Source organism: Bos indicus, chromosome X (assembly GCF_029378745.1).
Source record: "Bos indicus isolate NIAB-ARS_2022 breed Sahiwal x Tharparkar chromosome X, NIAB-ARS_B.indTharparkar_mat_pri_1.0, whole genome shotgun sequence".
Classification (NCBI taxonomy): Eukaryota; Metazoa; Chordata; class Mammalia; order Artiodactyla; family Bovidae; genus Bos; species Bos indicus.
In genome coordinates this window covers 90,877,342-90,904,609 of record NC_091789.1, presented here as the reverse complement: position 1 = coordinate 90,904,609, position 27,268 = coordinate 90,877,342, and the positions used below count along the sequence as shown (strand labels likewise).

Here is a 27,268-nt window from a genome sequence, read left to right as displayed (position 1 = left end):
CTGGCTGCCATGGTCTAAGCTAACACTCTATGTTTTTCTCTCCTTGTCTTTCTCCCTGATGACTTACAGAGTTGGTGTTGACCCAGACCAAGACCCACCACCCAACAATGACAGCTTCCAAGTCTTACAAGGGGTAAGTCACAAAAGATGCTTCTTTGTGGGAAGGTGTTATTAAAAATAGCTAGAATTTATTTGAGCATTTACTACATGCCAAGCAGTTTACATGGATTCCCTCACTGTGATCTTGAGAACAACTTTATGAAGTAGGAACTGTTATGCCCAGGTTACAGATTAGAAGTTGAAGTTTGAGAGTTAAAGTGTGTCTCTGTGGTCAGACAATTTGAAAATGATGGAGCCAGGATTTGACTCCAGAGTCCCTGTTCTCAAACAACATATTAAGGGCCCAAAAAGAGCATCTACTGTATGACTGACTCTCCCCTTCCAAAAATGGATACATGGATACATTGGCAATTGGCTCATGATAGCTTGTTCTGGGAAGGAGAAAGATGGGATTGATTTTCCAGCCTAGGGAGCATAAGCCAGAAAGAAGGGATGCTGGGTGATGGCTGGCCCTCCTGCTCCTCCAGGGTCTGGCAGCTTCCATGGTCCCATAGTAGCAGAGCAGCAGCCCTCAGCCCCATAGGCAGTGAAGTTTGCAGCAGGACTAACAGTTAAGGCTTGGGTGGGACAGTGGCAGCAGTGTCAGCCTGGAACAGAGTGCCAAGGATGGAGGCTATAGAAGCAGTGAGGGCAAGAGCCCTGTGTCTCATCTCAGAGTTCCTGCTGCTGCAGAGAATCCTGATGGAGACTGTGCTGGGGGAGCGGGGAGAGGCATAGGCTGGCCGTTGGTTTTGCCGTCAGCTCCAGTTACTCTGGCAGCATCATGAGGTGCCCCAAACGTGGGAAAGTGGACAACAATTTCTCATCCACATGCGTTGTCTAGGTCAGGAATTTGCAAGGGGCGTAGTAGGGACAGCGTGCCTGTGCTCCATGAAAAAAGCTGGGGTCAGTCAACAGCTGAGGGCTAGAATCTTCCAAAGGCTTGTTCGCTCTTGTGTCTGGTAACTGGGCTGGAGGACACAGACTAGGACTGGTGAGCAGGATGCCTGTGATGGCTTCTCCTTGGCCTCGGTTGTGGGACTTTTTACCTGATGGCTCTGGCTTCCAAAAGCCCATGTCCCAGCAAGTGAGGTGGAAGCTTTCTGGCCTTCTGTGGCCTAACCTTGGGAGTCATACAACATCACTTCCAGGACTTTCTCTTGGTTACGAGTTGCTCAGGCCAGCCCAGATTCAGCGGGAAGAGATAGAGACCATCCCCTCTGGATGGAACAAGCATCAGCGAGGTGGCAGCCATGTTTTAAAGCTGGAGGAAACTACCCAGCAACACTGACCCCCTGCCTTTCATTGGACACTTTGGAAGAGTACCCTGTGGTTAAAGGTCCCATGGGACATGGAAGTGTGTGCTTTTTGGATATGGGAGTGGGAACTCATGATTTGAAATTCCAGAGGCCAAGTCAATGGCAGCAGGCACCTGGGTGGTGTCAGATGCAAGAGAGGCAATGTGTCTGGGGGCGCATGCTCAGCAAAGCAGAGGCAGAGTATCACCCCTGTTGTAGGCCTGGTGGGATGATTCTGCCTCCAGGTTTTTCCCCTTTCTCAGGCCGGCATTTCCTGGGCAGGCATGGTGGGGGAAAGGGAAGTTATGATAGGAGCAGAAATTTGCTTCCAAAATGTTTTTCTTTGGCCTGGGGAATGAAGAACTATTTTGTTCAGTGTTGAATACCCAGTACTGAGCACAGTGCCTGGCCCATGGGGTCTTGATTGGTATTTGATGGGAATATAGGGGAGCAAGAGTGGCACAGGGTATGGGAAACTCCACTGACCATGTGCAGGTATCATCTGCAAAGCCATATCAAGTGTTTGTTTTTCTTCCAGTCAGCTTTGAATCACACTCACCATTGCAGTTAATCCCAAATCGAGTTTGCATGTCTTAGATTCCCTAGGATCTTCTAAATGACTCCAGCAACCACATCAGATTTTAACAAGTCTCACAAAATGTGGTGCTGTGTTGGGCCCAGGGGTGCCACCACAGCTTTCTCTGAGGTCTTTCTCTGTATGAGGGTGGTCACAGCCTGATGGGCCATTCTTTGGTTGAGGCCCCATAAGGGACCTCTGAAAGTTCTAGGCATTTTGGGATGAACTTTCAGTGAGCTTCATTGGAGATTTGGTGCCCACTTTAATGGTGCTCCAGAAGACCTTTGTGACTATATTAGAATCGGCCATTGTGCCACTTGGTAACGTGTGGTTTCAATGAGAAGTTCCTTTGGAAAAGTTGCTATTTGACTAGAGCTTTAAGTCCCTGGTGGTTCAGATGGTAAAGAATCTCTCTGCAATGCAGGGGACGGGGGTTCAATACCTGGGTCAGGAACATCCCCTGGAGGAGGGCATGGTGACCCACTCCAATATTCTTGTCTGGGAAATCCCATGGACAGAGGAGCCTGGCAGGTTACAGTCCATAGGGTCACAAAGAGTTGGACACAACTGAGTAACTAATGCTTTGACTTTCACTTTAAGGACTTTAGAAAGTAGGAGTTCAGGAACTGTGCCTCTTGCAGCTAACTTAGAATCTAACAGTTTGGGTATCTCCAAACTTGGACCTGAGGAAAGCTGGGTGAAATCCGTAATGGACATCCTCATTTCACTGAAAGGAAAATAATGGCTGTGGTAGGATACACCACATCCTGCCTAGACCTGTGGCTAGTCAAGATTAATTTTGTAAGAAAAGCAGGTCACTACCAGCTAGATAGCCAGGGCTTGGGGCAATTTCATCTTGACAGTTCCAAACCCGTCAACACCCTTAACCAACCCCCCTACCCCACCCGCCCTTTTGCTGTTTTCAATTGCTCCTGCCTCTGGACGTAAGCATCTGTCAAAGGAAATATGTGAAATGGTTTGATTGGTTCCATGTAGCTGAACTTTGGAGAAGGCAATGGCAACCCACTCCAGTACTCTTGCCTGGAAAATCCCATAGGCGGAGAAGCCTGGTAGGCTGCAGTTCATAGGGTCACGAAGAGTCGGACATGACTGAGCGACTTCACTTTCATTTTTCACTTTCATGCACTGGACAAGGAAATGGCAATGCACTCCAGTGTTTTTGCCTGGAGAATCCCAGGGACGGGGGAGCCTGGTGGGCTGCTGTCTATGGGATCGCACAGAGTCAGACACGACTGAAGTGACTTAGCAGCAGCAGCAGCAGCAGCAGCAGCAGCTGAACTTACTGTATCTCTCAGAGACACTGGGCTTGTAGCTTGACTTACTAACAGACTTGCTGTGGAAATGTTTAAAAAGCAGTGCATCCTAAGTGTTAAGGGTTTTGGCAGTGCATTTAGTTCATGCAGTGATAGCTAAGGTAGCACCCCTAGCCCCAGGGTGAGCTTGGGAGGCCATCCTTTGGGCCAGTTTTGATCACACATGTGATGGTCACTTCTGCTGCACTCCCAGTGGTGCCCCTTCAGCTGGCCCTAGTCAGGAACTGTGTCACACCTTCCCTTTAACTGGCTGCCTTCTAAGCCTCATACATATTATGCAGAAGGCCTTTTGGCTTTTTGAGTCTTTCTGTCAGATGGGGGGAAAAAAGGTGAACTTCAAGCATGGTTTCTCAGGTCACCTTCTGAAAAAATGACTCAGGCCCTCGTGCAGAAAGGGCCTCATTTCTCCACATCCTCCTGGCCTGACTGTCTTGCTCCAATAAGCCATTAACAATAGGGCTGGGAGCACTCAGTGGTCATGAGAAACCAGTAAAACAGAGAAGTAAATGGTCTTCTCATTTTTGGGTGAAACCCTGGGTTCTCGCAGCTTCCCCTGAACTGGATCCAGGTCACATGCTCAGTGTTGTCATGAAACTGAAATCAGAGATGGGGAAAGTCCAGATGTTTGTTCCCCATTAGAAAAGAAAGGGCACTTCTCTCTACCTCATTTCTAAATGCTCTTGCTAAATGAACAAACATGCAAACAAAAAAGTGCTATTTGATGGGAAAGCACTTTTTATAAGGAGCACCATTTTCCTAACCAGTGCTAGAAGCCTGAGGTTATAAACAGAGTCATGGCTACAGAACCACAGAATATTAGCTCATGTGGGCGAAGGAAGGGAGCTGTTGGCCAGAACTCTTGGCTCTGGGTGAGGGAAGCATAAGAATATTGTGGATAGACTTCAGCTTCATGTCCCTGGCAAGTTTGACTCATTAGAACAAAACAAAACAAAAAACTCTGTTGCCTTGTTTCTCCGGAGGTCTTGGTGACTTTGCAACCAAAACAAAAACAAGCCCAGCTGGAGGCAAGCTGCCTGGGCCTGGGGGTGGCCTCCCAACCCATTCAAGAGGGGATGTTTTATGCCAGACACAGCTGAGATTTATGTTGGCTGGACAGGCAGACACATCATTCATTTCCTTCCCCGAGTTTACAGAAGCATGCTCACTGATGCAGCCGATGTGGAGTAGCTCGGAGCATGAATCTGAATGTATCCCGCCTCTGTCATCTCCGCAGGACAAGGTCACAAGCAGGATATTAGTGGAATGTGGAGGAAGGGAAACTTCTATGTTTGTGGTGCCTGTGTGTGTGTGACTGAAAACTGCAAAAACTCAGCTGTTGCACTGACATATACCTTTCTGGGCAAGTTGGATTTGTTTGTTTCTGGGTCCTTCCCCCAGCTTCCTTCCAGGCTGAAATCTGATAGCCAGGCCCTTACATCTTTAACTTCAAAACAGTTGCTCAAGTGCCTTTGCTCAGATTACTATTCTCTGACCCCTTTCCCCATGACGCTTTTTCTTTTTTTGATTGCCTCCCATCGTGGCCCCCGGTTTCCCTTTCCTTTTTTTTTTCTTAGAAGTTCAAACTTGATTTATTCATTCATTTGACACATATTTATTGAGCATCTGTTATATTTCAGACATTCTTTCAGGCTCTGGGAGTACATCTGCAAATAAGACAGATGAGTCGTTCTCCTTAAGGGCTTGGTGACAGTGTGATGAAGGATGAGGGTAGAAAGTGGCAGAAGTGAGATCATAGAGGGTCTTGTCTGCTTCTCCACAAGGTACCACAAGCCTCTTCCCATTGTTCCAAGTGTACCCATGGACAGCAACCTGGGCATCACCAGAGAGCTTGTTAGAAATACAGACTGTCAGGCCATATCTAGACCCGTGGAATCAGAATCTTCATTTTAGCAGAGGGCCCAGGAAGTTTGTGTGCAGTTTACAGTTTGAGAAGCCCTGGTGGAGGCAGTGTAGTGCTTTGTTGTTCAGTCACTCAGTCGTGTCTGACTCTGCCACCCCATGAACTGCAGCACGCCAGGCTTCCCTGTCCTTCACTGTCTCCCGGAGTTTGCTCAAACTCATGTCCCTTGAGTTGATGATGCCATCCAACCATTTCATCCTCTGTCATCCCCTTCTCTTCCTGCCCTCAGTCTTACCCATCATCAGGGTGTTTTCCAATGAGTTGGCTCTTCACATCAGGTGGCCAAAGTTGAGCACTTAATTCCCTGTTTTTAAACCCTTTGTTACCCCTTCTGAGAAATCTTGGCCCCCATTGTCATCAACTGTGTACTCTTTAACTTTGCATTAGTGTGCTATCACTGCTATAACAAATTACCACAAACTCAGAGGTTTAAAACAACACAGTCTTATAGGTTTGTGAGTCAGAAGTCTGGTAAGCTCTACTGGCTTCCCTCTTTCAGGTTTCTCAATGCCAAAATCAAGATGTCTGTGGGGTTGGGCTCTGGGGGAGAAGCCATCACCAGGCTCATTCAGCTTGTTGGTAGAATTCACTTCCACATACTTGTAGGACTGAGGTCCTGTTTCCTTTCTGGCCATTGGCCAGGAATCAAGCTTAGCTCCTAGAAGTACCCACATTTCCTGACTCTTGGCCTCTCCACCTTCAAAGCCAGCGCCAGCACCAGCAGGGCAAGCCCCTGTCATGCTCTGAACCTCTCCTGCCTCTTCCATCACCACATCACTCTCTTGCCCACCCCCAGCCCCCCACCCACTTATCAAGGTCCATGTGTTTATACTGGGCCCACCTGGAAAACCTTAAGTCCATCCACAAAGACCCTTTTGCCAAGTAACATAACACTCAGGCTCCCGGGTTTAGGATGTAGAAATCTTTGAGGGGAAGGGCAATATTCTACTGCCTCTCTGAAAAAAAAATAAGCTCTTCTTATTATTATAGTGAACTTAACATAAAAAATATATACTTTAATCATAAGAATGCAATGAAATATAACTCTGCCCAGAAATCATTATTCATTAATTCTAGAAAAATTATTTCAAAATAGGACCTTTGGCCACTGCCCAGGTCTTTAACATGCTTTCTTTTTCTTCACCACATACGCATAGGTCTGTCTGTCTCCTCCTCTGGAAATGTGCTTCTCAAGTGGCTGGTGTGGGGTCTCATTCTTCTTTGTGTTTGGCAGCACTGAGCGTGGGGCCTGGCACACAGTAGGTGCTTAATGAATGCAAGAGAAAAGCCACTCATAGTCTTATGCTCAAAAATTTGGTGATAAGCAGAGCTGGTGGTATTTGTTTGCTGGTGGGGTTGGAGGTTTTGAGGAGGATGTGGTGTGAGAGCAAGTCCCCGCATATTTTAGGATCACCTGCACCCATACCGACCCTGGCTCAGAGCCTGCAGCAAGGGCTTACCAGTTTGTCCATGGTCACCACCAAAATCTTGCTGGGAAACAATTGTTGGCTATCTTCTGGGTCAACTTAAATCAGTCCTGTTCCACACAGATCCTCCCTGATTTTCCCAGAGGCTTTGGGGAAGAATCCAACTTCTTCCTGTCCAGACACCCTGCTTATTTAACTTATATGCAGAGTACATCATGAGAAACGCTGGGCTGGAAGAAGCACAAGCTGGAATCAAGATTGCCAGAGAAATATCAATAACCTCAGATATGCAGATGACACCACCCTTATGGGTAGAAAGTGAAGGAGAACTAAAGAGCCTCTTGATGAAAGTGAAAGAGGAGAGTGAAAAAGTTGGCTTAAAGCTCAACATTCAGAAAACGAAGATCATGGCATCTGGTCCCATCACTTCATGAGAAATAGATGTGGAAACAGTGGAAACAGTGTCAGACTTTATTTTTGGGGGCTCCAAAATCACTGCAGATGGTGATTGCAGCCATGAAATTAAAAGATGCTTACTCCTTAGAAGGAAAGTTATGACAAACCTAGATAGCATATTCAAAAGCAGAGATATTACTTTGCCAACAAAGGTCCGTCTAGTCAAGGCTATGGTTTTTCCTGTGGTCATGTATGGATGTGAGAGTTGGACTGTGAAGAAAGCTGAGTGCCGAAGAATTGATGCTTTTGAACTGTGGTGCTAGAGAAGACTCTTTCAAGTCCCTTGGACTGCAAGGAGATGCAATCAGTCCATCCTAAAGGAGACCAGTCCTGGGTGTTCATTGGAAGGACTGATGCTGAAGCTGAAACTCCAATACTTTGGTCACCTCATGCGAAGAGTTGACTCATTGGAAAAGACCCTGATGTTAGGAGGGACTGGGGGCAGGAGGAGAAGGCGACGCCAGAGGATGAGATGGCTGGATGGCATCACAGACTCAATGCACATGAGTTTAGGTAAACTCCGGGAGTTGGTGATAGACAGGGACCCTGGCGTGCTGCGATTCATGGAGTTGCAAAGAGTTGGACATGACTGAGCGACTGAACTGAACTGAACTGATAACCATGCTTCTGGCCCCTTCTCTGGGAATTAGAGGTGTTTAACACCCCTGTTGCAGAGCTGCACCTTTTATTTGCCCTGAATTTGTAACCTTTCAGGGTTGATTCTTAGTGTCTTATATTTCTGCAGTCACTTTATTTTATTTGTGGACTGCAGGCATATCCGGAGAAGGCAATGGCACCCCTCTCTAGCACTCTTGCCTGGAAAATCCCATGGACAGAGGAGCCTGGTAGGCTGCAGTCCATGGGGTCGCTAGGAGTCGGACATGACTGAGTGACTTCCCTTTCACTTTCCACTTTCATGCATTGGAGAAAGAAATGGCAACCCACTCCAATGTTCTTGCCTGGAGAATCCCAGGGATGGGGGAGCCTGGTGGGCTGCCGTCTATGGGGTCACACAGAGTCGGACACAACTGACGTGACTTAGCAGTAGCAGCAGCAGGCATATCTCTTTGTAGGCCGAGGAAAAATTTGCTTAATTTGCCTTCAGAAAGAAACCTTTCCCTTGCTTTGCTCATTTTCATTGTCCCTCTTGGGGCTTATATAAGTCAGTCTCCTGTAGCTTCCTTGAGGTGAGATGGCAAGAGCTTAAGTGTTACAGTTGATGAGAATGCATTGTGGTTTGGCAGTGCAGAGGTTAGGATAACAGAAGAGGGGTTTTCCATTTTTATTGTTGTTTTAGTGGGAGAGCAAACAAAACTGACTTTCGGGAACTTACCTTATGCCTGATGGTATATAGCATCCTTCTGGAAGATATTTATCATCTTGCTAGATTTGTCTTTAGTAAGATTCTACAGACAGAACCAAGAACTTAGAGCCTGTCACTTGATAAATAAGCATTTAATTTCTTTGTAAACAGTCATCTCTCAAAATGGTCATCTACCACTTTTCCACTCACTCATGTGGTATTATGAGATCTCCCTAGAGTTGTTATTAGACTAGCAATTAGTTAGCTGAAGAAATGATCATTGTCTACAAATGGAGACGTTCTGTGCCCCCTTTCTCCTGCATAATTTATTAAAATGTGAAATAAAATTGGTCTCTAGGGTCTCTTCTTTTTGTTTCCTCATCCACAGATGGGCCCATTTAACTGAGCCATTTCCATATTGGTTACTGTGTTAAGTCACTTCAGTCGTGTCCAACTCTTTGCGACCCTATGGACTGTAGCCCACCAGGCTCCTCTGTCCATGGGATTCTCTAGCCAAGAATATTGGAGTGAGTTGCCATGTCCTTCTCCAGATACAGGTTATTAAACATTCCTCAAATACCATGGGGTACTCTGTTTTAAAAGTCATCTTGGCCGTTGGAAACTTTAGGAATGTAAATAGTGCTTGCTAACTTCTCTGCCTCTACTTGTGTATATCTTACCTTCTCAGAAATTTTTGACTCATCCTTGGCATCTGTTACTACAGGTAGAATTTACACCCACTGAGATTTAGAACTGTTGATACATACTTTAAATTGTGACTCAACTTTTATTTGGTTGTTGTCTGTTGCCCCTCACTTGTAGAGCTGCCTCCCCCTAGAACAGTCCAGAGGAAGATGATAAAGATGCTACGTTTCACAAGTAGCCTGTACTTTCTAGAGCTTATCATCCAGCAACATGGAACCCCAGGAGTGCCCTCAGATTTCTGCCATCAGTCCACTTTTTAATATTAAGTGTGCTGCTTATAATACTTGCACAGAACAGATTTCCTAAACCTTAAATAAATGTTTGATTTTTGCCAGTTCTTTTGAAAATGAAATGATGGGGATGTTTGAGTTGGAAAGGCATGGGAACAATAGTAAAGGAAGGTACTACTTGAGGGCAGAGAAAATAACAGAGATGCTGGTTCTGGCTCTCTTTGCCCTGCCCATCACCTTTGCCTTCCTAAAGCTGGTAGGGCAAGTTACTGACTGCTTGGAACACAAGGCAGTTGCCTGGCTGGGTAAGGACCACCAAGAACCCTTGATTGGTTTGTTAGGAAACTCAACTGTGTGATTTCTCTAGGCCAGCTTGGCAGGGTGAGGAGCCGGGAAAGTTGGTTTTACAGATGCTTTCTTTAGTATTCTCTAAAAATTAATTTTGACTTGTTAGGATCTAGACTACTTTAGGGTAATTAATCTGCCAAAAGGCACTCTGAGGAAAATTACTCAGAAATTGTGTGCTTCATTGAGTTGATCTAACCCCCAGACATAACCAAGCCTTTTTCTTTGGGGAGTGATTGGTCTACCTTTGGATTTATTCAGTTTCTTTTAACACATTATTGACTGGGGGGGTTTTGCAGAAACTTATGTCTATAATGTTAATACATCTCTGATCAATAATGTGTTAAAGTATTACCTCCCGATATATCTTTGAAATTTTGGTGATACAGGAGGTTTGACTCTGAGCTCAAATCTCTAAAGACTGTGGTTAAAAGGGAAGCTTTCCTCCCTTATATCAACCCCCTTTCTGCAACTAAATATCTGTCTTCTTGTTTGTTCCTAGGATGGTTCAGATTCTGCCAGAGGAAACCGAACAAAGCAGGAGAGTGCATGGCTATTCAGGCTGTGGTACAGCTTTGACCACAAGTATCCTTTTTAAGGGGCTTCCCTGTATTTGTGAAACACTGATGATGAAATTCTCTTGTTGGGTTGTCAGTGTGACTTCTGATGAGTAAGGAAAGATGTGTGCTTGCTACAGATGCACCCAGTCCTCTCTTGGGACACATGCAATGGTCATTCACTCAATCATGGGTAGTCATAACAAGCATCTCCCTAGCCAAGAGGAACATGCACATCATTAGGGTAGCCAGCCCATAGCCTGGTAGACTCACGTGGCTTTTCAGAGCTTTGTGTTCAAGGGAAATATGCCTATGTAGGTAAATTAGTTAAAATTACACTTGAACCATACTGTGGTCAAGAATGAAAGTGGAGGTTGGCCAGTTAATTCATGTGGGAAGGATTATTCCTATTGACTGGACCAAATCTGGCCAAGTCTGATCCTGCCTTCATTGGACTACATGCAGAGCAGATTCTATTCTAGTAGATTATCTTGTCCCGATTTCTTAAATTGACATAGTGATCAAAGGGGTAGGTAGCTTATATATGGTCTTTGCAGATTTTGAAAATGTTTAAAATTTTGTATTGACATAAAGAATATATATAGTAAAGTACACAAATCATAAGTGCTCAGTGAGTTATTACAAATAGGTACATTCATCTATTACCAGACAGGTCACAAAACACAAAATTACCAGTTCCTCTCATGCCATTGGGACTTCCCTGTGGCTCAGTGGTAAAGAACTTGCCTGCCAGTGCAGGAGATGTGGGTTGGATCCCTGGGTGGGGAAGATCCCCAGGAGAAGGAAAGGGCAACCCACTCCAGTATTCTTGCCTGGAAAAATCCCATGGACAGAGGAGCCTGGCAGGCTACAATCTATGGGGTCATAAAGAGTTGGACACAACTTAGCGACTAAACAACAGCAGCAAGGGCAAATCCACAGCTAACATCATACTTAGTGGTGAAAAGCTGAAAGCTTTTCCTCTCAGATCTGCAACAAGGCAAGGGTATGTACTCTTGCCACATCTATTCAACACAGTACTGGTAATTCTAACCAGAGCAGTTAAGCAAGAAAAAGAAATAAAATGTATACAAATCAAAGGAAGAAGTAAAATTATCTCTGCAGATGACATGATCTCATATATAGAAAACCCTAAAGATTGTATCAAGAAACTGTTCAGAGTTTTTAAAGTAAATCATTAAAGTTGCAGGAGATATTATCAGCATACAAAGATCAATTGCATTTCTATATACTAATAATGAACTTCCAAAAAAGAAATTAAGAAAACAATTCCATTACAGTAGCATCAAAAACAATAAAATGCTTAGCAATCAATTTAACCAAGGAGGTAAAGATCTATATACTGAAAATTAAAGAACATTGATAAAAGAAATTGAAGAAGACACAAATAAATGGAAAGATGCCTGTGTTCATGAATTGGAAGAATTAATATTGTTAAAAATGTGTGTACTACCCAAAGCAACCTCAGGTTCAGTACAGTCTCTGTCAAAATTCTGATGGCATTTTTCATAGGAAAACCATCCTAGAATTTGTATGGAACCACAGAAGACACTGAATAGCTAAAGCAATTTTGAGGGAAAAGAACAAAGCTGGAGGCATCACACTTCCTGATCTCAAATTACATTACAAAGGTATAGTAATCAAAAAAGTATGGCAATGACATAAAAATAGACACACAGATCAAGGGAACAGAATAAGAAGCCCAAAAATAAATCCTTGCAAGAACAACAGGCAGGGATACACAATGGGAATAGGGCAGTCTCTTCAATAAATGGTGTTGGGAAAACTGAATATCCACATGTGAAAGAATGAACCTGGACTTCATCTTATACAACTCACAAAAATCAACTTAAAATGATTAAAAGACTTAAATGTAATGACTTAATACATAAAATTCCTAGATGAAAACAAAGGGGAAGAGCTCCTTGACATTGATCTTGGCACTGATTTTTTTTTTGTCTTTGACATCAAAAGCACAGGCAGCAAAAACAAAAATAAATGTGGACTACATAAAACTAAAAAATATCACAAGCACAAGAAGGGAAACCATCAACAAAATGAAAGTTCTAGGATGAAAAATTTTTTTCTGAGCTTAGAATTCTACACCCAAACTATTAATCAAAAATAAACAAAAAAGAATGGTGGCTTTTAAACATGTAAGAATTCAGAAAGTTTAGCACCATGAAGCCTCTGGGAGAAGGGGGAAAAGTAATACAAGGATTAAACAAAACAAAATACAGCTAAGGGGACACCATTGAAGAAGCAGTGATTTGTTATAACCCAGAAGAAATAAAATCAAAAAGAAATTTTAAAATATTTTTTTTTTGCAGGACACTCAAATTTTCTCTACTGACAGAGTTTAAATGATGTTGTATTACATTTACTTTAATAGTGTCCCAACCACTCTGCTTGGTTATAGTGAATAATATTCATAAATTGCATTATTATAAGTGCTACTTATTGGTCATTAACATTAGGCTCAATCCATAGACAAAGCAGAGATTTGCTTATTAGTTACAGAACACAAATGTTAAATATCTAAAGTATAAAATTATAATAAAAATTAGGGGAAAATTGAAAAGAGGCAGAAATGTAAATGAATTAAATTTACCATCCTTCTTAAAAGCTTCTGACTACAGTGCATAAATCAGGAGATAGGCAAAAAATGTATTCTGTAAAGTTGTAATGGTAAATTGCCAGAAAGATTGGGTGGGAGAGAGGTTTGATATTTCATTTTTGCCCTTCCAACAACTTGAATATTTAAAATCTGTAGATATTTTTCCCCTTTTAAAAAAACTTGTTAGAGGGCCTTTTGTGTTTGGGAAGAGGCAGCTTGTCTTTGAACTGCCCAAGACAGGGAAGTGCAAGGCAGCCTCCAGCTTCTCTGGGACTCTTGTATTAGTCATTCTGCGAATCCAGCCAATGACAGCTTCTGAAGTGAAGACACAAAAAAACTGATAGGGCTAAAGGGGCTCTTTCTAGGAATGAGGAGAGCAGGCAGAGGGAGCTTATTCTGTTTATAACAAGTCCCAGCAGAGCCCACACATCTTCCTTTGGTGAGTAATTGCCAGCCGGAAGTTTACCCCAGGGTCGCCCTTCCGTCTCCTCCGGTTCAGTTCAGTTCAGCCACTCAGTCGTGACTGACTCCTTGCGACCCCATGAACCGCAGCACGCCAGGCCTCCCTGTCCATCACCAACTCCCGGAGTCTACCCAAACCCATGTCTATCGAGTCGGTGATGCCATCCAACCATCTCATCATCTGTTGTCCCCTTCTCCTCCTACCCTCAATCTTTCCCAGCATCAGTGTCTTTTCCAATGAGTCAGCTCTTTGCATCAGGTGGCCAAAGTATTGGAGTTTCAGCTTCAGCATCAGTCCTTCCAATGAACACCCAGGACTGATTTTTAGGATGGACTGGTTGGATCTCCTTGCAGTCCAAGGGACTCTCAAGAGTCTTCTCCAATACCACAGTTCAGAAGCATCAATTCTTTGGTGCTCAGCTTTCTTCACAGTCCAACTCTCACACCCATACATGACCACTGGAAAAACCATAGCCTTGACTACACAGACCTTTGTTGGCAAAGTAATATCTCTGCTTTTGAATATGCTGTCTAGGTTTGTCATAACTTTCCTTCCAAGGAGTAAGTGTGTTTTAATTTCATGGCTGCAATCACCATCTGCAGTGATTTTGGAGCCCAGAAAAATAAAGTCAGCCACTGTTTCCCCATCTATTTCCCATGAAGTGATGGGACCAGATGCCATGATCTTAGTTTTCTGAATGTTGAGCTTTAAGCCGACTTTTTCACTCTCCTCTTTCACTTTCATCAAGAGACTCTTTAGTTCTCCTTCACTTTCTGCCATAAGGGTGGTGTCATCTGCGTATCTGAGGTTATTGATATTTATCCTGGCAGTCTTGATTCCAGCTTATGCTTCCTCCAGCCCAGCATTTCTCATGATGTACTCTGCATATAAGTTAAATAAGCAGGATATAGAGCAACATTTTCTCTCTCCTGGTGCTCTGAATGAAGACAGGAAGTGCTTTGGAGCAGTCATATTCTTGAGTACAGCTGTGACTCCCCATCTGCCTTTAAAGTCTCTTGGCCATTCCTGTATCTGAGGTGATCCTGTTGGTCTCCACCTTTTCCCATTGCTTACACTGGGGATATCAGAAATGGTCCCACCTCCATCATAAAGTGATACATGCTTCGTGGTGCTTCCAACACAGGACTATGCATTTGGCAGCACACATATCCATAGATTCGTAAACCCTGAGCCAATTTCCACAGAACAGTTGACCTTTGTGTTAGAGCAGGGGGCTCAATCGAGGACAGGTTTTCCCCACAGGGGACATTGGGCAATGTCAGGAGACGTTTTTCTAGTCACACCTAAGGGAGGGGTTGGGGGTGCTCCTGGCATGTAGTAAGTAGAGGCCAGAGATGCTGCTAGTCATCCTACAATGCAGGACAGTCCCCACAGCAAAGGTAATCTGGCCCATGATGCCAGTAATATCAAGGTGGAGAAACTGTTGAGAGAGTCTGGGAGAGAGGCAGCAGGTAGAGGGAAGAATAGTCCAGTATGGGAAGGTGGGAGATTGAGGTCTGAGTGACCTTTGTGAAGCCATTTTGCCTTGTCCTCTAAGTTCCTGTCCACCTCAAACATTTCCACTGTGTGACTTCTGAGCAAAGGGGACCCAGGTGCTGTAATATCTCCATTCCAGCTACACGATTTCCTGTTTCCAAAACATGAGCTCGTTGTGTGTCAAAAGCTGGAAGGCTGATCAAAACCAAAATTCTCATTCACCATAACAAAGAAGAGAGAAAGGTATTTTAATCAAGTATTTTTAACTGAAAATGGGGAACTGGCAACCTGAAAGTTAACGGTTAACACTTAAGGATGATGGGCTATAGTTTATTCTTGGATTCAGATATTTGCAGACTACAAGTACCATACTTTCTGTATTGTACTGGTAAAATGGGGGAAAGAGGAATAGAATGCCAGATGATTTACTCCTTGGGATTTCTGAACACATTTTGTTGGGTGTGTGTTTTCTTTGCAGGCAGTTTTCCTTAATTCTCTTCTTTAAAGTTATTTGAAGCCCATCCTCACGCACAGTGGACCCCCATTAACCACCACCCTCCCAGCCTGGTGTGGCTTGCTCGCTCAATGTCTAACCAGTCCCCAGGTATATGAGGTAAGTACAGCATGGCCGAGTTGCCATGGTAATACTGCAGTTCTGCCATGGCCTTTGCTTTCAGTTGCCACCAAACATGGCAGAGAACAGCATCAATGTCTCCTTCACCTAAAGACAGTTGAGCCTTCCAGCTTCCCCAGCCCCTCCTCATATAAAAATGAAATTCCTGTGCCATCTCTGATAAACTGTTTTTAAATTACACACACAAAAAAATGGGTCGGATGCTGAGAGCACCATTTCCCTTTGGTTTTGTAAAGTGATTTTTAATGCTTGTGGTGAGTTTTTAATGGAATATGAGCCTAGATAATAATGCTAATTATCTTTTATGTTGGAAGGATACAGACCAATAGATTAAAAAGTTAGTTTTATGATTTCCCATCTGCTTTTTATTTATTTATTTATTTTTTATTTTTTTTTCTAATTTTATTTTATTTTAAACTTTACATAATTGTATTAGTTTTGCCAAATATCAAAATGAATCCGCCACAGGTATACATGTGTTCCCCATCCTGAACCCTCCTCCCTCCTCCCTCCCCATACCATCCCTCTGGGTCGTCCCAGTGCACCAGCCCCAAGCACGATACATCTTTTATTTGAGTGTGGAATACTTTGCTTAGTTTGGACCTCTGTGTAAAGTGACAGCATGGGTCATTTGGATGTGTTCTGTCATCAGAAACAAAGGGAAGTGACTTGGTGTCCTGATCTCTTCTGCTGAAGAAGCTCTGACTGATCACGCTGATTTTGTTTCACTGGGCTTCCTTGTGTCTTGGCATTCCAACTCTAGTGTCTTTTAAGCAGTTTCTAAAGCCTTCATTCTTTCTTCATTTTTACAAGGGTCACTTTTCGTGTCTCTGTAATAGTAAAATAACTCACCCACTATTTAAAACTTTATATACATCTTATCTAATTGCAAATTTACCAGCTATTGCCTCACACCTCAGAGTAAACTCCATATACTTCCAGGCACTTAAATTGAAAGTGCTCCCCTCACCACTTCAAGATTCTGCCCAATGTTTGCTTCCTGGGGTCATGTTTCGGCTGTGGACTCCCCGCAGCCAACCCAAGATGGGGTGACTTGTTCTGCAGGTTAGAACCACCCTCCATACTGCCTCTACTGCCTGGGGCTGGGGTCCTGACTGGGGTCTCAGCTCCAGACATGGAGAGGCCTGCTGCTGAGAAAGTGACAGCAGAAAGTCTTTGGAATTTTAACTGAGGAAGTCAGAGGTGACAGAGTGGAGTGGAGTACTGGCTGAGGGCCTCAGATGAGCCATTCTTTTGACTGTTTGACACACTGTTGGGTAGCCCTCCCCCATCACCTGTAGGACATTTTATACTTCACTGAGGTTCTTTGGGAGATATGGATGGTTTTCATTATTCCTTATTTGTACTCACTCTAAACAAAATTTAGGTTTGAGAACTGCCTAGAAAACAGTGTTCTTCCACTTAATGAAAATGTGCATGTGTGGTAAGTTGCTTCAGTTGTGTCTGACTATTTGTGACCCCATGGACTGTAGCCCACCAGGCTCACCAGAATCCCACCAGAATACCATGGACTGTCCAGGCAAGAATACTGGAGTGGGTTGCCATACTCTCCTCCAGGGGATCTTCCTGACCCAGGGATCGAATCCATGTCTCTTTCATCTCCTGTGTTGGCAAGTAGGTTCTTTACCACTAGCGCCACCTGTGGCTATTTAAATGCACAAATTACCACAACCCTCTTGCTTGCAGGTGTCTGCAGGGTTATTTTGTCACATTTCCAAAGCAGCCCTCACTGGAAAGCTAGTTATGTAATTACCCAGACCTCAGCTGAACAAAAATTTGTTGATCCTGTCATCTGGAATTAGAGGGGTGGGATGGCTTTATCATCTGCATAGAACATTCCTTAAGCATCAATCTGGAAATCCTTCTCCACTGGGTTTTACTGCATCCCTGTTTCTGAGTGACCGTTACCATGGTACTATTTTTCTGGGCTTGGGGGTTTCATTGTGGAATGGGTCACCATCCAGTCTTGTTTCCTCCTGTCGGTGAACTTTGGCTCTGCTTCCCACTGTGAGGGGTCAGAGTGGGCCGTCCCAGGGCTCCCATTGAGGAGCTCTGTGCTGCTGATGGGGTGGCTTGGCTCCATTTGGGGAATTCCGCACACACGCAATTGTTCTGTCTGTATTCCTCTCTGTCTCCACGTGACTCCAAACCTCAAAACAGCAAAATATGTGCCAGGAGAGTCTCCTCCTGAACACTGGGAGCTAAGGAGCCCTGGGAGAGAGATTTTGACAGAGATAAACAAAAACATTACTTAGCACGTGTATGAATGGGAGAAATGGAGCGTGCTAAAACAGGGAACATGATGCCATCTGTTGTTAAGGAAACCATCACAGAACAGATGGGGGTTCAGGACTTTGTGAACTAATGGAGATGGGGAATGGGGCAGATTAGAGTGAGTTTTAGAATTATACTTTGCCTGACTAGAGGATTTTTATTGAACTGTACATTGGTACCCTGCCTCATTCCAGTGAGGATTGGAGGCAGAAGGCAAGAGGCCTCGTGTGCTTGCCTGTTAAAAGCCCTGGTTAAGTGGAGTGATGCTGTGGAGAGTGGAGAACCCATCACTAAGAAACAATGCAGAAAACAAGCATGTGCTTGTCACCAGTACATGCCCAGAGATGGGCCAGGATAGGAGAGGTGAGGCAGGCAGAACCCAAGGGTCTTCCCTGGGTCAGTGCATTTAACAGACATCTCCTATGAGGTCCTGGTGGCTCAGATGGTACAGAATCTGTGTGCAATGCAGGAGACATGGGTTCAGTTCCTGTGTTGGGAAGATCCCCTGGAGAAGGGAATGGCAACCAACTCCAGTATTCTTGTCTGGAGAATTCCATGGACAGAGGAACCTGGTGGACTATAGTCCATTGAGTCACAGAGTGGCATGCTCAGTTGTGTCCAACTCTTTGTGTCCCTTTGGACTGTAGCCCACTAGACTCCTCTGTCCATGAAATTTTACAGGCAAGAATACTGGAGTAGGTAGCCATTCCCGTCTCCAGGGCATCTTCCCAACTCAGGGATTGAACCTAGGTCTCCTGTGTTGCAGGCGAATTCTTTACCTCTTAGCCACCAGGGAATCTATCAAGTCACAGAGAGTCAAACACAACTGAGCGACTAACACTTCTCACTTTCCTATGAGGTCAGCAGCTGAAGGAAGGGTGCCAGGAAGAGGAGGGAGGTCAGTACTGTTTGGTGGTTATTCACATAGATGAGGATCCCAGGCCTGAACACGGGAGTGTGACTGAACCTCTGGCTGAGTGGGGACCACGTGGCTGTCAGGGAGGCAGATTCGGCATCCTGCACCAAGGAGACCCTCTCAGGTAGAGGCCAAAGGATTTCTGATGTGCTTTGAAGGTAGGTTGGAAATAGGAAAGAAAGAACCATTTACCTGGAGCAGCTTGGAACCATGTGTTTGCCATTTAAGGAAGATGTTCCCAGTATTTGATGGCCTTGCAGGGGGGGTGGGAGGTTGGCAGCAGTGCAGGGAGTGCACCACCCCTCACTTTGCTTGTAAAACCATCCAGAGGGTGAAAGGTTGTGTCTGACCCCACGCAGCTTCCCGATGCTCTCCCTGTAGTCTTATAGTTTCAAGTGGCTGCCACTTGGCTAATTTAGCCTGCTTTACTCAGCTTTGTCTGTTCTGTTACCACCACTGCTTAGCATGAGATGCCTGCCAGTCCTGTTTCCCAACAGGGTAATATTTCACATCCTTTTTGTGGGGAGAACCCATCTACCAGCAGCATAAATTCTAACTCTGTTTCCAAGCAGCCGGACAACCTTGGGCAGATCCCATGGGGTCTCTCCAGTTTTCTTCTCTGTGACCTGAGTGCATGCGCCCTTCACAGGGAAGGGGCAGGGATCAAATGAGAGCTTTTGTGACATTTGTGACATGCAGACAATAGATGCTCAAGAAAATGTCCCCTCCCTCTCAGTCCCTCACTTCATCTACCTGAGGGCTTCCTTCCCATTAGGATGTTTCTGTGGGAATGGGAAGGAAATCCTAATTATGGCTCATCCTCTTCCTCAATTGCTTAGTAAGACAAAGAGCAATTTAAATGTAAACCAGATGGGTTTAGGATGGTTTGTGTAGAGCAGGAGCCTACCCGACCTCCCAGAATACTTTCCCAGAAAAGAGAAGATCCAAAATCTAATTTGCGGGTTCACCCGAGGACCTTACCCATTCGTTTCTTGTTGGGTTGAAAGTGAAAGTGTTGGTCGCTCAGTCATGTCAGACTCTTTTATGACCCCATGGACTGTAGCCTGCCAGGCTCCTCTGTCCATGTGATTCTCCAGTTAAGAATACTGGAGTGAGTTGTCATTCCCTTCTCCAGGGGATTTTCCCAACCCAGGGATCAAACTCGCATCTCCTGCATTGCAGGAGAATTCTTCACCACTGAGCCACAAGAGAGGCTGAAAATCCAGGCTAATCACCCTTTCTTTCCTTTTGTTACTTTTTGTCCCTGTGCTATCAGGCATTTAAAATCAGAACTGCTCACTGGTCTTCAAAGTCCTGGTTCAGCAGTAGTTTTACATGGACTAGCACTCTAGAGTTTACTCCCAGTTATCACACTAGGGGCTCAAGGCAGGCCAGGTTTATGATCCCCATTTTCAGATAAGGAGTTGGGGCTGGCTTTGGCCTGGGAAGATATTGGTCTCCCACTTGTGGTTGATGTGGTTGATGATGTTGCTGTTGTTTGCTGCACTTTTCAGAACCAAGAGCCACTGAGAGAGGAAGATTCTGATTTCATCCTGACCGAGGGTGACCTCACCTTGACCTTCGGGGATAGCACAGTGACTGCGAACGGCTCCTCAGGTTCCCACACAGCCTCCATGAGCCTCGAGGGTGGTCGGAGAATGAAAAGCAGCTCTGAGGAGGTGCTGGAACGAGACCTAGGAATGGGAGACCAAAAGGTTTCCAGCCGGGGCACCCGCCTGGTGTTCCCCCTGGAGGATAATGTGCGCCTTCCTGCCCAGAGCCCTGAGTGATGGGGTTGGGGAGGACCCACTGGCGGGGTGAGGATGGCTGCAAGCCCATGTTGACATGGGGCCTTGACTGAATGGAACTAACACTTCTGTTTTATTGGGGTCTGAAGATATCTTATTTAAAATTTCAGCCAAGATGCAGCTGGTGGGGTGAAAGTGTCTCTAAATCAAGGCAAATGCAGACCTATTCCCACTTTTTTCACGTAGTGCGCTGTTCAGAGTTAAACAAATAGCATGCTTTAACGCTGTCTTCATTCATTCACCTGCAGATCTGAAAAAGGTGTGGCAGGTGGTAGGGGTTCCTCCCAGGAGAGGCTTTGTATCCAGACACAGCGGTGTAGGTTTCATTGGCTATAGGCATACAAGGGGAGAACAGGCTAAGACTGTGAAGGATGGCAGTTGCTATTAGACCTCCAAGGACTGTGAGAAACTGGTGTTAAATGGACAGAAAACATGAGAAAGCAATTTGACTGGAGGCTCCAGCAATGAGGTTGTGTGACTGCACCCTCCTATCAGGATTCCTGCCCCTTTTTGACTCCCTGTGTTTCTTCTAGACTGAAGACTGGAAAATATGTCCATGAACATTTCAACATGGAGAAATGAATTCCAATTCCTTCTCTGGAAATCTCCATAAGTAAGAAGTTACTGGAATGTTTGAAACCAAAGGCAAAATAGTGTTATACTGTTGTTTTTAACTAATCTGAGGACAGGAGAAACTGTTTAGAAACTGATGGTGATATCATTGCAAAAATCTGTAAGTTCTCAAGGTATTCCATATGAGCTGACTGCCTGGGAAATAATGAATAGGATTGGGTTCTACTGTGGCTTTAGAAATAACACCACAATTTGTGGGATGCAGTCTTATCTATGAAAGAGAAAGCAGCAAGAAGCCTAAGAGGCAACAGGCTAGTATTCAGAGGGAAGAAATCTCACTGCAAACAAAATTAACTGCAAAGAAAATACAAGATAGTATTCTAATGACTGAGTAGAATTCCAAATTTTGTGTTCATAAATGCATGAGATTTCAGTGGCCACATGAGGAATCAGAGATGAGTCAATGGAAAGTTAAGCATTATTCAACCTGGTGGAAGGTTGGAAGGTTCTGTCGACTATAGTAGACAGCTTGAGAGTCTGAATGTCTTGACATTGAATGCCATGTAGAAGAGGGCCATTTTCATGGTATCTGGGGAACCTTGTACCAACTTAATGTGCAAATGTGGTTTAAAATTTAGGTTTTTGTCAAAAGTTTGGGTTCTTTGTGGATGAGCTATTTCACCTGTCCACACCTGTAGTAGTGAAATACTGAGAGAACTCTTAGAAACTAGGCTAGAAAGTCTTCCTATGCTTCAGTGATAGCCTATTTGAAAACCCAATTTCTAAAAAAAAAAAAAAGCTTTCATAAAATGTGGGCATTTTTCTTATTACAGCAGACAAAATATTGGTCCAGTTCAGTCTAGGACACTCATAATGAAATCAATAATTTAATCTTTTTAGCTGACATATTTTTTTAAATAAGACATTGTTTGACACTTTTGTTTTTGAATTGATAAATTGTGCAAACCAGGAAAAATTTATTATAGGCTGAGTCATACGAAATTGCTGATTTTCAACCATTTAAGAAAACAGAAATGGCAGTTTCATATGATTCAACATAATATAAATGAATCATTTTTATTCCCTTCTTTCCTTTGTATCTAAAGTCCATTTTGATTTTATGGTCTACCATGGGCTTTGTATTCTCCACTGCAAACATTTTATTCTAACCTGGTTAAATATAAGTAAACGGAGATCTGCTGAGCCCAAAAGTTAGCTAGATTTGTAGTTATTTGGTTAGATTTTTCATTCAGTGAATCATTAAGTCACTGACCTGTGGTCCTAATTTTTGTTTGCAAGATGTGGAGATTAATCCTGACTTTACCAGGGGTCCTGGGAAGTGAGTTCACTTATTAGAAAACTTCCACCTCTCAGAAGTATCCTGCCTATGCTGAGTGACAAAAAAGTAATGTGCCACAAAGGCCGAAACCTCTTCACTCAAGGCCGAGTATTTGCTGCCAGTCTGGCAGAAATCAGATCGAAACTGCTAAGTAATGGTTAGCAGCCATCTAAAGAAAGTTCCCCTGAGAGAGTGATCCCAAGTCATCTTAGAAACATGTTTGTTCTGGGTTGGGGGGGTGGCATTTCAGTAGTCAAAAGCTCTAGAGCACAGGTTCTCATACCTGGCTGCACATTAAGATTACTTGGCCAGTTTTTACAAATACTGAAGCCAGGGCCCTACCCTCAGATTCAGATTCAGTAGGTTGATGCCTGGCTGCCATGTTTTGTTGTGGATCCTCAAGAATTCTAATGTGCAGCTAGGGTTGAGAGCCTCTAGTCTAGAACTTGCAGTGGACCCTATTTGGAACCTTAAAGAAATGGTCTAGGAAAGAACATTTTAAATTGTTAGTCATGTGGAACAAACAGGTTGATCAGCAATACAGAGAGCATAGTTGTGAGAGTTTCATGCTAATAATCTTTGCAGAAGTCAAGAACATACTTTGTAAAGTACAACTGAAAAGGTCACTTTTGAAAATCTTAGAGCATGAGAGGGAGAGATGGGTGACTAGAGTGTATGTATGGGGGGATTAAAAATTGTCATCTTTGCTCCCATTTGTTGGGGGGGAAAGGGGGTTTTGTTTTAAATGGACTGCTGACTAGTCAAATGTAACAGTTTCTGAGATGCTATCTTTGCAGTTTAACCTGATATTATATTAATAGTCCCTTTCACAGTCAAGTGATCTTTTTCTTCACATTTTGCTTGTACTCATGCCTGCATCCATGCTGGACTCCTCGAAATAAGAATGGGCCCATTCATTGCTAGAGCAGAGTAACAATATTACTTGGAAAGTTGTGATAAATCTGCTGTCTCATGTGGCAATGGTGTCAGTAGCAGGTTAATTAAGGAGATGCAAACTTTTGTATAGCACCAACAGAGGAAAGACAAAACCACCTGCAATTCCTTCTCATACGCTTTTTGAGGACTACAAGGAGAATTGAACTAAAGAAGGAAATTTGGAATTTAAAGAAGGCTGTATTTCTTCCTAGGAAACAGGCATAGGAAGGGCATATGTGATTAAATGGACTCTGGCCATCAGGGTACTTGTTGGAGTGACCAGACAAACAACCATTGATGTCCTGCAGCCAAAAATCACACCGTGACATCAAATGTTTCATCAAGTAAACAGCAAGGAGTTCTTTAGGCTGTGTTCTCTAGACCTGAAAATGTCCTCCATGGTTCAGTCAACAAATATCTCTGTAGAAAACCTGAAAAAATGTTCTCTCAGCTATCCATGAACATTTCAGTCTAGGGCAAACAAATAATGTTTGTTTCAAAAACAGACGTCTGTTTCACGCACACATGCCCAAGCCCCATCATAGCTCCCCCTTTCTTTGTCCGCAGTGGAAGTTAATGTTTTCATGTCAGCTATCTAATGTGAACAAAATGATTTCTAAATGTAGAAACACTGCTAATGCACTTAGGTGAAATTGCTGGCAGGGCAAACAAGCAACTCATTGGGGGTGAAGTCATCCTCTTGGAAATCTACCTTGGTACCCATTGTGAGCTCTAAGAGGTGGATCAGAAAGCTGATTTTCCCATCTGCTATAAAATGGAACCTGGACTGAGGGCATCAGGAAAGTCAGCTTGCTGATTCAGTAACTATATGACTTCTTTTTCCGCTTCAGAAATGGGGCACTTGACAGGCTTCATGCTTGCTTTTTGATGTTGCTTCTGTAGATGAGTTAGTGAAGGAGCTAGTCTGTCAAATATTGTCATTGAATTCTGATCCCTTCTGTGTTTTTAACTGACAGTCTGAATCACCAGTGTCAATTGCTGCATTCTGATACAGGTACAGTAAATTGAGGGCATTCCGTGACCAAGACTTACAGTTTAGAAACAACCCACCTGAATGCTGTTTTCACCATGTGGATACCTGAAAAGACCTCCCCTCTTTCTAAAACCTAATAAGAACAACGTACAGAGAAGTATTCTGGAAACCAATGCTAGTGTCTAATGAGGAAAAGCAAGTAGGCTCTTTGACAATCCTTTCAAAACAAAACCTAGAAATAAACCATTTTTCTTCCAGTTCTGAGTTTCATAAGCAAGTTTCTGTAAATTAACAAACCCATTTGTCAGCCAGTGGCTAGCAGAAGTTGTAAAGAGTAAAACCAAAGTTTTTGATGTTTTATTTTTATAAGCAGGGTATACTCTAACTACGGCCCACATGGCACACACAGGCAGCCAGTTTTCTGCTACATGAGCCTTGGAGAAAACGACAAGGAGGGCTGCCTGTTCTGCTGCCCTTTGAAAAGGTCTGCAACAGACACAAGAGCACTTAGGAGAGGTCACTTTCTTACCCTGACAGCCACCTTTTCAAAAAACTTCACAGAACTACCAAGTGTCATGGTCAGCTCGACTTTTGGCCAGTGGAAAATTATCTGGGTGGGCCTGTATGTGTTGGAGGAACTCAGATGGAAAAGGACTTGGAAACATCATGAAAAACTCTATATCTGCTGTCTAAAGCACTTCAAACAAGTTAAGATCCCAGTGTCAGTGGGTGAGTGTCTTAACTGCATGGACATTTGGGGGTCGACTTTAGTTATGGTTTTCCAGCTGTGAGCTTTGGAGAAGCAATGGGGTGGTTTTTCAGTCATATGGGTGTTAAGTCTATGGGTTTGGAATCTGTCACTGAAATCACTCATTCAAAAGTATGACTTCATAGTAGGGTCACTTAGGTTTGTTTTTTACATAAAATACATCTGATATTTCTTACTTAGGAAGTTTTACTATGTCCATTAAAATGATTAAATGGGGAGGCCATCAAGATTCATTTAGTAGCTGAAAAGCAGTTTTTAAAATAGACTAGGATGAATTTAATAGGGGCTGTTGTGACCTTCAGGGGAATTTTTTATAGACAGCCTCCATACTGTAATTGGGGAAATTTTTGTCTTTTACTTCCATTCAATAGTAGCAAACTGGTGGTTTTATAAAATTAACATAGTGTGTTATATAAACATGTTATATAAAATAATATTAAAATATGTCTAACTGTGAAAACGTGAAGACTTGGAATTATCAGCAACCTTTATGTGCAATAAAGAAAACTGGAGTTAGGCCCCCAATGTGTTCCCTCTCCCTAGCATTTTACTTAATGTTTGCCTTTGTGTATATGTTTAGATTGATATTGTAAAGCTAGCTACATGTTTTCCTGCCCTTTACTGATATTTAACACATTTTTCTCAAAGCCTTTTTCTTTTCTTTCCTTTTTTTTTTTAAACAAAAATCAAAATAAAAAGATTAACTGGCTGAGCTCATCTTGTTTCATACTTTTAAAAGTATTGTCCATTAGTAGAAGAATGCAGTATGGGCTTGTTCTTAGTTTGTTTCTTTCCCACACAGAGAGGTTCTGTTCTGGGTGGAAGCTATTCCTCTCCAACTTCATTTAAAACAGAGATGGACAAATTACAGTGGCCCCTAGATCAAATCCAGTCTACTGGTTGTTTTTGTAAATAAAGTTTTATTGGCATACACTCTACTCACTCATTTTGTCTGTGACTGACTGCTTTCACGCAGAGCTGAGTTGTAAGGGCACTGAACAACTGGCGCTCATAAAGCCTGAGCTATTTACTATCAGAGTCTTCTCAGAAAAGGCTTTTCCTGACCACTAATTTAGATGCTTGAAAAAATTTTTAAAGATTGGATCTAAAAAATCACAGCAACACTTTTAGACTTTAAAAATGTGTCTTTGAGTTGAAATAAACACTTGAAACCTGTGACTTCTCCCAGCCTGCAAACATCTTTAACAGGTTGGCGAATTGCTAAGATTCTTGAGCTTCCTACAGTTTCTCTCATAGTCCTTGTATTCCTCTATATGTAGACTAACTGCTCCTTAAATCGTGCAATTGAACTATATCATAAAATCTGCTCCCTAGAAAAATAAAGCAAAAACAAATCTTGTCATTAACAGAGTGACTCCAGAATCATTTAATAGTATAATTACAAAAACATCAGATAGAACAATTTAAAAGCAAACATTTCCTTCAGTTCATTAGGGTTCTCCCACCCCAGGAAATTACTTTTAAAAAATCCATTTAGGGGTGGGGGCCAGGGGAGCTATTTGAAGAAGAGCTGGATGAGTCAGATTTTAAAATACACCACCCAGATCTTTTATTTAATATTAAGTAATTCAATCAAGATACACAGGACTGCACTTGGCCCGTCTTCACATTGATGATTTGTCCAGGCACCTGCTGATGGGAAATGGTACCAAATCACGTCTTTTCTTTGTTCTGAGAATGCCTTGTTGAATTGACTCCAACAGAGGCAGGGTCAGGCTGGGAACTAAAGCTCTTCCTATTTTATTGCCATAATTATCTGCATTGCACTGTCACTTCCTTACTGGAAACTTCGTTTCAACCAATGTGTCAGTCATTATTTAACAGCTCATGATATTCCTGTTCCAACTGCACAGCAGTTGGTACCAAGTCAAGCCCCAGTCTCTGACAGTGTGATAGACTGCCCCCACAGCGTGGCTTCTTCTAACGCTGGGACCACATGCTGAGTGTCCCGGTCTATGGTGACTGACCTGGAAGGAAAGAAACAAAGGATGTTTGAACTTCAGAATACAGAAATCCACAGATGGAAAGCCTGTTGAACTTTGACAATATAAGGCCTCTTAAATATGAAACCTGTAATCTTCCTTACCTAAGCTGCATTATCAAATGCTGTAAATCCATACAGAATCAGTATTT

The 27,268-nt window shown here is 43.3% G+C and overlaps 2 protein-coding genes across 7 annotated transcripts in view; one reads left to right on the top strand and one right to left on the bottom strand.

Moving 5' to 3' along the window:
• Positions 1-25,823, top strand: part of SLC9A7 (solute carrier family 9 member A7) — a 180,332-nt gene extending 154,509 nt beyond the window's left edge. For all 3 annotated transcript variants that reach the window (XM_070783644.1, XM_070783642.1, XM_070783643.1), the window contains 4 exons: positions 70-133; positions 10,198-10,280; positions 15,358-15,463; positions 20,210-25,823. In XM_070783644.1, the coding sequence (XP_070639745.1) occupies positions 70-133; positions 10,198-10,280; positions 15,358-15,463; positions 20,210-20,485 (529 nt within the window). In that variant the 3' untranslated portion in view covers positions 20,486-25,823. The remainder of the gene's footprint in view (positions 1-69; positions 134-10,197; positions 10,281-15,357; positions 15,464-20,209) is intronic.
• The window catches only part of CHST7 (carbohydrate sulfotransferase 7), a 78,653-nt gene that overhangs the window by 25,327 nt on the left and 26,058 nt on the right, over positions 1-27,268 (bottom strand). For 3 of the 4 annotated variants that reach the window (XR_011565156.1, XR_011565157.1, XM_070783645.1), the window contains one exon: positions 26,472-27,102. The exons of the other annotated variant lie outside the window; for it this stretch is intronic. The gene's annotated coding sequence lies outside the window, so the exon portion shown is untranslated. Of the gene's footprint in view, positions 1-26,471; positions 27,103-27,268 lie in introns of those variants that run through there. 4 annotated transcript variants of the gene reach the window in all.